Source organism: Bombus terrestris, chromosome 11 (genome assembly GCF_910591885.1).
Source record: "Bombus terrestris chromosome 11, iyBomTerr1.2, whole genome shotgun sequence".
In the NCBI taxonomy this organism is placed as follows: Eukaryota; Metazoa; Arthropoda; class Insecta; order Hymenoptera; family Apidae; genus Bombus; species Bombus terrestris.
The window spans coordinates 18,532,808-18,542,959 of record NC_063279.1 but is presented as its reverse complement, the minus strand read 5'-3'; the positions used below and the strand labels follow the sequence as shown (position 1 = coordinate 18,542,959).

The 10,152-nt window shown below is 30.6% G+C and overlaps 2 protein-coding genes, 1 long non-coding RNA gene and 1 other non-coding gene across 4 annotated transcripts; 1 reads left to right on the top strand and 3 right to left on the bottom strand.

Moving 5' to 3' along the window:
- Window positions 1-1,430: 1,430 nt before the first annotated feature.
- Window positions 1,431-1,504, bottom strand: TRNAI-AAU. Its single transcript has one exon. It is a non-coding gene; the product is annotated as a tRNA-Ile (tRNA).
- A 1,620-nt stretch (window positions 1,505-3,124) lies between these two features.
- LOC125385991 lies at window positions 3,125-4,018 on the bottom strand. Its single transcript, XR_007225793.1, has 2 exons — window positions 3,807-4,018; window positions 3,125-3,729 (listed from the first exon to the last, which is right to left on the bottom strand). It is a non-coding gene; the product is annotated as an uncharacterized LOC125385991 (long non-coding RNA).
- Window positions 4,019-4,040: 22 nt separating this feature from the next.
- On the top strand, window positions 4,041-7,814 carry LOC100645459 (short-chain dehydrogenase/reductase family 16C member 6). Its single transcript, XM_012314398.3, has 8 exons — window positions 4,041-4,182; window positions 5,945-6,104; window positions 6,339-6,493; window positions 6,556-6,733; window positions 6,814-6,943; window positions 7,020-7,143; window positions 7,463-7,588; window positions 7,673-7,814. Exons 2-8 carry the CDS (start codon window positions 5,964-5,966, stop codon window positions 7,740-7,742), a joined length of 924 nt encoding a protein of 307 aa, XP_012169788.2. The 5' UTR covers window positions 4,041-4,182; window positions 5,945-5,963; the 3' UTR covers window positions 7,743-7,814.
- On the bottom strand, window positions 7,614-9,783 carry LOC100645568 (ketohexokinase). Its single transcript, XM_003399351.3, has 3 exons — window positions 9,450-9,783; window positions 8,626-9,222; window positions 7,614-8,549 (listed from the first exon to the last, which is right to left on the bottom strand). Exons 1-3 carry the CDS (start codon window positions 9,590-9,592, stop codon window positions 8,135-8,137), a joined length of 1,155 nt encoding a protein of 384 aa, XP_003399399.2. The 5' UTR covers window positions 9,593-9,783; the 3' UTR covers window positions 7,614-8,134.
- Between the last annotated feature and the right edge of the window lie 369 nt (window positions 9,784-10,152).

The window sequence follows — 10,152 nt, the reverse complement described above, 5'->3', positions numbered from 1 at the left end:
CAGGTCTATCCTATTCATAGGCACATAAAGATAGAGCGTAGAACACAGTCGTATACACAGGTCTGGAAGTTCCTGTGGAGACAGTAGGGTTCTTAATGTAAAGAGTTATCGTGTAGTCGAGAGTTGTTTTACAAATCAGCCACCATAGAACGCTGCGATCGAGAAGTTAGGATTTTGTATTTAACGCCATCGTCCAGTGAAAGCATTGAAAATAACGAATCTAAACCAAACCATTAAGCTTATTCAATAACTAAACTGCTTTTCATAATTTTTCATCATTTACTCAATATAAATACATATATAGTATTTCATTTGGTACAAAAAAATGTTGTTTGAATGAAAATATAACAGAATTACAACTTTCAAATCAAATATGTACACATACACTTAATACTTTTACATTTGATGCATTTATTGGAAAGTAAATCTGTTTTTGGCTGTTTTTAATTCATTACAAAATTATGTAACTACTAATATTATCTATAATATATATATAAATAATATCATATCCAAAATATTATTCATGATTGAAACATTTCAATGTTATTAAATTTTTTATTGAAAATGCAAAGTTATAGTATAATTTTAGAGTTTGCAGAAGTGCTTAATAATACAAAAAATTTATGTTACATAACATTTATGTCACATTAGTTACATACAAAATAATAATATAACCATAATAATTATATATCTAAGACAAAATTATTTTCCTTTCATCTTTCCTGCTACTCGGTTCAGCGTGAGTCGAGTACGCAATCATTAAGAAGAGAGTAAAGAAGACAGGGACAACCGGGTCCCGGTTATTCTTACACGATGGCATTATACAACGAATCCTAACTTCTCGATTGAAGCACTTTACTGCGAACAGATTGACCAACATCATCCGATCATTAAAAACTTTATACTCCGACTACGAGAGTTTTCAGGCCTGCATGCGACCATGTCGTATCACAGTGGTGACACCCAATATAAAAAATTCGAAAAAGCATTGTATATCGTGTCTATTCCTATACCCCGTCTGTAACTCTGATGCCGCTTGTTCGTCGATGTTACAGTGTTACACTCACGTATTTACTATACGAATGTGCATACACATTATTAGGCAAACACACAAGTGGCCTCTATGCAGTGTTTTTTTTCTGTTCCTATATCGTTTTATCAGCTCATTCGTGCAGTCAACATTTATATCTCTATGATCCTATCCTATATTTATTTAGTCAATAGCCGCGTCCTTAATAATTTAAAGTAGTGTACTTAGCATTAATCGATGAACTAGAAGTTATTCCCGATGATATGCTGAATCGATTCGGCATAGAACAGTTTAATTACATACATATTTTACTTAAGTACTACAAAAAAACATTTACATAGTTCAATTTTCGTAAATTATCCTTTGTCTTTCTTAAAAATAAAATTGACAAAAAATATTCTGGCCCATGGGGGGATCGAACCCACGACCTTCGCGTTATTAGCACGACGCTCTAACCATCTGAGCTAATGGGCCTCGATGTGCAGTAAGATATGCTATAAATAAATACTTTAGCGAACAATTTTTATAACAAAGAATACTATAGCGTATAAAGATGCTACACACAGAGAAATATCGACCGCTCCGCCGATCTTGTCACTCCGTCTTTCTTACAATGATAAAGAGTAAACATCAACTGACAATACTAATCTGTATGTATCTCTCTTTCTGTCGTTTAATTGTAAACAGCCTAAAAACTCGTTAATAGCACATATATAAACTACCGTGGTCCAGGATAAGCAAGTATCGCATTGGTCAATGAATCATATTTGTTCATGAAAAGATAACAGGAGTTAAAGACGGCTGGGCTAGCATAAATACCTCATTATTTTATGATACCTACTAAATAAATAAATTTTATGTTATCTTTACCACTTACTTTGTAGTTCATATTACATTTTTCCAGTATTTAAATCGTTGTACAAATGATAACTTTGCTTTTAATTGTAGGCCTATGACAAATTACTCCTAAATACATATGTTTCAATGTATGCCACAGCGAACAGATGCTATAGCCGCTGTACAGATACAGAGCTGTACCTCGCCTGCGCTATAATAAACGTGATTCGAGAACCAATTCCATTCGTTCTAACATACCTTAGTGTACTCTAGAAATGTACCGATTAGCGATCGACTATCCGGCCACTTTTATAGTCGGTGATTAGTCGGCAACTAATAGGCGAAAAGCGTCAAATGATCGGCATTCAATTTTTATGTATTAATAACTTGATAAAGCATAGAAATAAAAATAGAATGTCCTTTCTTTACTACCATTAGTATAATTTTAATAGTTTTTAATATATAGTAACACAGTATACTTACTTACAGGCACATACTTGGATGTAATATAATTATTACATTATAAAATATAAAAATAATAATTAGTATTTATTGAAATAAATTAAATAAGTACCGATTAATTAAGAACTGATTATTATTTTTTAATTTTATCGTAATAAAAAACTTTAAAGTTTTAAAGTTTTAAAACTTTAAAACGAGGAAACAAAACGTAATAAAATAAATATAACAAACAATGATAAAAATTTTCTCTTTGCGTTCGTGATATTAAGCAATTATAAATTTGATGCATTTTGTAGCGATGTTTAAAATGAAATGAAAGCCAATTAATGGATTAGTCCGCCAAAGCCCTAATCGGTACATCTTTACTAGCCCTAATCAGTACATATTTTTATGTCGATAATATTTCTCTATGAAGATATTTTACCATGTTTCGCTTTTCTTATTACGAGATTCGTCGATATTTAAAGTGTGTATTTGTTAGCAGAATCATTTTTGTTCTTACTCGCGTCACACGTAATAAATGAAACATTAAAACCACTTAACCCCTTCCCGTATTTTAGCGAGTCAGACTCGCGATATTCATGTTTGGGCCAAAATCTTCATCACGAGTCTGATTCACTAAAATACCGGAAGAGGTTAATCTTAATAAAGTTCACTGATAACGCATATCAACTATATTGTGTATAAGAAAAGTAAACAAAAAAAAACAAATGCAAAATAAACAATATTGACAATTACTGTTTATTTTTCAATCCTTATAACAATACAGGAATAACAATACTTTATGAATAATTGTTTTACGAGTGAATATAGAGATTTATTGAATGTACAATATAATCAGTTAAGAATCAAAACTATGTATTTGGTATACATACATAGTACAAAATGAATGAATCATATAAAAGACAGTCTTTGCGACTTTTTATGAGACATACCGTTGACATCTACAATAGCGAATATTACGATCGTATCTTTTTCCACATTGAGATCATCGTGCTTTGGTGAAACTTATCAGGCATGGGTCATCGTGACGATTACACCTTTTCCTACCACTATGTTGAAGATTTTAAGTAAGCATCATTAGTGCCACAACATATACAATTAAAAATGATGAAAATAAAACTAATTAAAGAAGAAATCTCATGCACATGATTCCGAGTAATTCAATTGCTCGAACTGATCGTTTGGAAAGATATGTGTTACTATACGAACGACACGTATTTCTATACATCTCATTACGTGCATTGCTAAAACAGTTCTCTCAAATCTACAACGTAAGTGATTCTTGTAGCGTTTTCTCTCTATATCTTTTTTCTCCAATAACTTTTATTCACTGAGCGATCATAAACTTAGGAATCAAGATATCCTTTCCTATCAATGATATGTACATTTAAAGGTACCTATACGAAAGATATAAGCATCGAAAATCATTTATATTGTATGTCGGAAATATAAAATTACTTAATTTAGCCCTTACTTTATTATTTTAATGCTCTATTCCTGGCATATAATACTATTCGACTAACTACTTCAATATAATTGCGCATCACCGGACATTCTACACACGACTACCCATGTTACCAACTTATATTGTGTCCGATATTTGCAATTATCCTATAGCCAATCGCAAGAGCCAGTCCACAACGACACAAAGATTCCCGATGTTATTGATAGGAAAGCACTGTACCCAGACAGTTTAGCTTAGTTAATATTTGAACAGCGCACGAGCGCGTTGTTGAATGCTCTTCTAAAGGAACTCGTACGTTTCCTTCGTGAGAAATTCACTCTTTCCGTTAGTCAGTCTTTACTTTTAACTTGCTTTTTACTTAACTTATTTTTGGTTATTATCGTTGGTAAGTAATTCTTCGACATTTCGTCCTGTCTATTCGTGTATTGTTTCTTATCAGAGAGATTTTATATCGTGTTAAACTGAATTCTTATTAATTCGTCATTTTTTATTTTTACGACGAAATAGTTTAATCTTTAGAAAGATTATCAAAACTCGGTGTATGAGGAAATAGATACGGGAGAAAGAAGCTATGTTCGTTAAAAGCATATTACGTTTATTTATAAAGAACAAAAGGATATTACGTTGTTAAAAATTCTGTTGGTTATCCTCCGCCGATTAAGGAAACGCCTATTTTTAGTCTGAATTCTGAATGAAAGTTTGTGAATTTCATATGTCAAATTTCGTATTATTTGAAATTATGTTTAAACCATCATTATCTTAGGAGCATCTAACTCTATTAATGTATTAAGCTCGTTAAGATCATAATGGTTTCCAGGAAACAATCATTTCGTTATTAATATATTGAAGAAAATTATCACAAGATAATAATCCTTCTGCTCGTTATTAATCACTGTAATTACTATAATTTTATATTGTCACTCATTTTCTTGTTCCAATTGATTTATATCGAGTAATTATTCCCAAACCCAAGGCAACCTAGCTCTATTGAACAACAAAATTTACTATAGTAACCATACAGATATAATGCAATATGATGCAATATGGAAACACTGCATAGATGCATCTTCTGTTCTTGTTTAATCTAGCATGCATATTGATATTGCTTGTTGATCAGTCTTACACTTACAAATTTACTGCGCGAATGCATATGCGTTATTATAAAAGAACGCAAGAAGTTTGTATACAGAGATCTCTTTCCTGTTCTCGTATCGAATCCACTTACACGGTAACATATGACTCGCGCACTCTATCTTTATATCTCTATAATAACAGTACAAGGGGCTCTAAAATGCTTTCGTTGCAGACGAGCGACTTCTAGCCTGCGATCGTATATCTTTCTTTGTTTTCCCAATTAAGGACAACAAAGGAAGACATACGATTGCAGCGATATCGAGGAGCTAGAAATTGCTCGTATACACGGAGCCTAGAACGAGAACATATTGAAATTTAGTAATGAATTTTTTGTTTATTCTTCCTAGATATAAGTAGCTTAAGCGGGTGAGTCGATGTCTGTCTTTTCTATAAAGGCAGGTTCGTTTCGCTTAATATCAAATTTTTGTTAAGTTTCTTACATCACCACAATCAGAGAGAAGTAAACGCAGAAAGCAATAAGAGATGAAACGATGAAACAAGTAACAACGGAAACAAGACAATAAAGGCAAAAAATAAATTAAATTTATGATTTATATGAGATATGTTGATTCAAATGCCAATATTGACACGTCCCATTAATCGAGTACCGCTCTTACTATTCCCTGAATATCCACAGCTCTCTTAAATTATTAGATAGCTCTCTTGATTTTTCGTTCATATTCAAATGATTAAAGAATTTATAGTATCATTGATCTCTGTCTACATATATTAAAATTCGAAACTATCTGATTTGCAAAAGGTCAGCCACATACTTAGAGATCTCAAATTAGCCTCGAAGAAAATATATACACGTCGGTATACACACGTGTCGTATAACCACGAGCCGCGCTCAGTTTGCATGTCATCCTTGTCTTAAATTCTTGTATGTTAAATGCCCATACGCTACCACGGTCGACGAACATTTTGTACAGAGAATTTGATTGCAAAATTTAAACTGTGCAGTTCTTAATCTGATGTATTGTCTTTGCTTGTTAATCGTATTTTTTTTACAGAAAATTATTTAAAGGAATTATGGTCCAGATGCAGGAAGTTGCGTTAGTTCTATTGGATACATTGCTGCTTGTGCTGAAAATACTTTATGACATTGTCTTTGGAATATACAGATTATGTATACCAGTCGAAGAGAAAAGCGTAATCGGCGAAATTGTATTGGTATTTTACAAACTAATTATTATCCCAAATATTTGCAATTTTTCAAATAATCATTTTAGATATTAATATTCGATTAATTAATATCCGACTTTCGGCGAAAACTTTCCACAATTCGTTCTTTTATATTTTGCATTATATTTCCATTATGTCGCCATTATACGATTGTCGACGATTGCGTAATGTCATACAAATAATTTGAATAGCACTTGATGAACAGATTACTATCTTGTATAGATTACAGGTACTGGACATGGTATTGGTAAAGAATTAGCATTAAAATATGCATCATTAGGAGCGATCGTTGTCTGTTTGGACGTAAATGAAGAAGGAAACAACGAAACAGTAAATGAAATAAACCGAAACGGCACATTAAAAGCTTACGGTTACAAGTATGTAGAAATCTTATGACGTATTTTCCGATATAAAATTCGTATTTTTTTATAATCCATAGATGCGACGTATCGAACAGGGAAGAAGTGCTTAAAATAACTAAAAAAGTAAAAGAGGAAGTAGGAGATGTGACAATTTTAATTAACAATGCTGGTATAATGCCTTGTTTCACTTTCATGAATCATACATCCGAGCAAATTAAGCGAATATTCGATATCAATGTGTTAGCACATTTTTGGGTAATTTATTTTACGCTTTTTTTTTTATAAAAAGGTTCCTCCCCTATTGCACTCGTGAATTAAATAATTTGTCTGCATAGATTCTCCAAGCTTTCTTACCTAGCATGGTTCAAAGAAATTACGGTCATATTGTTGCTATTTCATCGATGGCTGGTATTTTCGGTCAAGGCAATATAGTTCCTTACTGCGCTTCAAAGTTTGCAGTAAGAGGTAAAACTGATGTCTATATTATTGCTTTTTTTTTTATATTTTACGTTACTAGTTTCTTTTAATGATGATTTTCTAGGGTTGATGGAAGCACTGCACGAAGAGTTACGATCGATGAATAAGGAAAAGCCATTAAATATCAAATTCACAACAATTTATCCGTATATGGTCAATACAGGACTTTGCAAAAACCCAAGTTATAGGTAAAATATTTTGTATAACGTTAGTTCAAGTGATAGATAATGCAAAATTATTAGTAAATATTTATTATATAATTGGACAAAATATAAAATGATACGCTATCTATACATTTTTTTATATTTTATATTTTTTATATTTTATAGCATCATTGAGTAATATTGTTCATATATATTTACATGTAAATTTGACACATTTGGCTTAGAGGCATAGGAAGTCATGTAATAAAACGAATGCATTGTTCACGAAATGTGAAGAAATAGTTGTCATCTAAATTATATTATATACATAACAAAAAATACTTACGTAACTTGTTCTAATTAGGTTTAAAAATCTAATGTCTTTGGTTACAACAAAACAAGCAGTTGATGCAATAGTTCAAGCACAACAGCAAAACATGAAAGAGATTTCTATTCCCTCAAGTTGGTATTATATTAACGTTATTATGAGGTGTGTAATTATACATACATACATATAATTTGTAATATATATTACAAATTTCCCATCATTTAATAACATTTTTCTCAATTTTAGATGTGTTCCATTTACATGCATAGAACGCGTAAGAGACTTTCTAAATATTGTTGTACATGCAGAATGTTAACGAATATTTAATATTCTTGTAATTATGTACGAAAATGTTTATTTTATAATACATAATAATATTTTTTGCTAATTTTAATCATAATTATCACCTTCAATTACTTCTTGTAAACTCGTAAACTTTCTGTGTATCTCTAATTCCTTTATTATTAAATATAAATGTAATTTTTATTATTTGTAAAGATTTAATAATAAAAGTAATAATAACTCGTGTAATAAGTAAAATGTAAGTAAGATGTTTTTTTAATATTTCCATAAGAAACATGTAATATATATATGTACTAAAAAATAATTGTTAATGAATATGTAAACAAATAAAATAACTATGCTACAAATACAGTCTGTTCTATAAAATATCTATATATAATGTAATTCAATACAATGCTTTATGAATTAACTTTTTGATGCATCCTTAAAAATTTCACCTAACTTATTATATCCTCTTAAACCAACTTTAGCACCAGCTACTTGGCAAGCAAAAGTTACAGCTGCTTGCAGGACATTTTGTGTAATAAATTCTGTATGGCTACATTCTAAACTTTCAATATTATAATTCATTTTAATATTACGTTTGATTTCTACATCTTTCTGTAAGGCACTATTCATTTTGCATGATTTTAACTTTCTTTTTTTAATGAATTCCAGTTTTGCTTTATTTAAATAATGTAACACAGCAGCATTAAAGGTGTCTCCAGCACCTAAGGTATCCACAATCTTCTGTGGTGGAAATGCAGGAGATTGTACTGTAATATTATCTGGAGTTCTTGCCATAGCACCTCTGTCAGCCCAAGCACATATAAGAGTTGCCCTAGAAAAAAAGAAATTTTATAATATATCAATTTTTCATCCATAAATTCAAAGTATTTTTTTATATGGATTCATACCCAGATTTAGCATCTCCGCTAATATCCTTCAATGTTTCACTCATATTATCATGTCCTCTACTTTGGGCAAAATCTTTAGAGATAAATGCTACATCGACATAAGGTAGTAAGTCTAATAATTCTTGTCTCGGAGTTTCTAATTCTACACTAACAGTAATTGGTGCTTGACTGGAAGCAATTTCTTTACTATTGCTATCTTGGCTATAATTCAACATGTTATTATAATTTTCCACACACTGCATCATGGATAATACTTCATTCAAGTTTCTACCTTCAAAATGAATCCAACTGTAATCTTCTAAATGTAGTTGCTCAAAATTTTTCAATGTTAACTCTGGCAGATTTGGATTATGATGTAAAATTGTACGAGACCCTGAGCTTAAACTTAGCATAACAGTGGATATTGGACACCCTATACTTTCTACCATAGGACAATGAGAAAAGTCAATGTTGTAACTGCGCATGTCATTTTGCAAAAAACTTAAATGTTCTTCAGCACTTAAAGTACCAAAAAATTCACACGGGCTCCCTAATTGAGAAAGAACCGTACAAGTATTAGATGCATTACCTCCTCTTTGCCACCGACATTCTACAGATCTGTAAATCACATTAGAACAATAAATTCTAGTCTCAATAGCATAACAAGTATTAAAAATATATTTTTATTCATTATAAAGATCGTACAAAGTTATTATATATATATATACATATTGGTTAAAAATGATAATTATACGTTGTTTATATCTTTGTCAATATCAGCTGATCGACGTAAGCAATGAACTAATGATAACACTGCGCAATCGCGTATAGAAATATCTCCTTACCTTTGATCAGAATCTTCTGCGGGATATTGTTTGCACGTTTGTACAATATCCAAACAAGTTAATCCAATACAAAGAATTTTCTGCTGGTTTGACTCCACTGTAGAAGACGTACCAACAATTTTTTCATAGAAACTTGAAATCATGTCACTTAATAGTGTGAATGCACAACGTTACTTTACGTTTCCTTACTCGGCGGATGATAGATTAACTTTGAGCGATTAACATATGTACAAACAGTATTTACGATTCGATAACGAGCTATATTTTTCGTTTAATCTAAACAATTTTTCCATTAATATTTGTGGAATTAGATGAAGTATATATGTATTGATTAAATCTGCTTGACCTTTGATACTGTAAGCAAATATATTGATAACTTTTAAACCTATTTATTTTTATACTAAAAGTGATACCGCATTTTACGAGTTATGGGACAAATTAAAAATATTAAATGTTTAAGATTTTGTTTAGACAATCTGTCTAAAAGTTTCCCTTATTATACGTGTATATATGAAAATACACTTTATGTGAAATGAAATAATGACTTTATTATACAATATTTACTTTGTTAATCTTGCATATAAAATTACGCTTTTAAAAATAAACATTAAATTAATACATTATACTTAAAATTTAATGTGCAAGATATATTACCAATTGTACCTAGTAGAAAAATTAATAAAGAACATAATAAAACCTTAAA

What these genes read in the sequence shown, in the direction of transcription:
- LOC100645568 (XM_003399351.3), bottom strand. Translation starts at nt 9,592, where the DNA reads ATGATTTCAAGTTTCTATGAAAAAATTGTTGGTACGTCTTCTACAGTG. An exon ending in GCAGAAGATTCTGATCAAAG is followed by an intron (nt 9,223 to 9,449) that starts GTAAGGAGATAT and finishes TGTGATTTACAG; the next exon opens with ATCTGTAGAATGTCGGTGGC. An exon ending in AGCGGAGATGCTAAATCTGG is followed by an intron (nt 8,550 to 8,625) that starts GTATGAATCCAT and finishes CTTTTTTTCTAG; the next exon opens with GGCAACTCTTATATGTGCTT.
- LOC100645459 (XM_012314398.3), top strand. Translation starts at nt 5,964, where the DNA reads ATGGTCCAGATGCAGGAAGTTGCGTTAGTTCTATTGGATACATTGCTG. An exon ending in TAATCGGCGAAATTGTATTG is followed by an intron (nt 6,105 to 6,338) that starts GTATTTTACAAA and finishes TATCTTGTATAG; the next exon opens with ATTACAGGTACTGGACATGG. An exon ending in TATATTAACGTTATTATGAG is followed by an intron (nt 7,589 to 7,672) that starts GTGTGTAATTAT and finishes TCTCAATTTTAG; the next exon opens with ATGTGTTCCATTTACATGCA.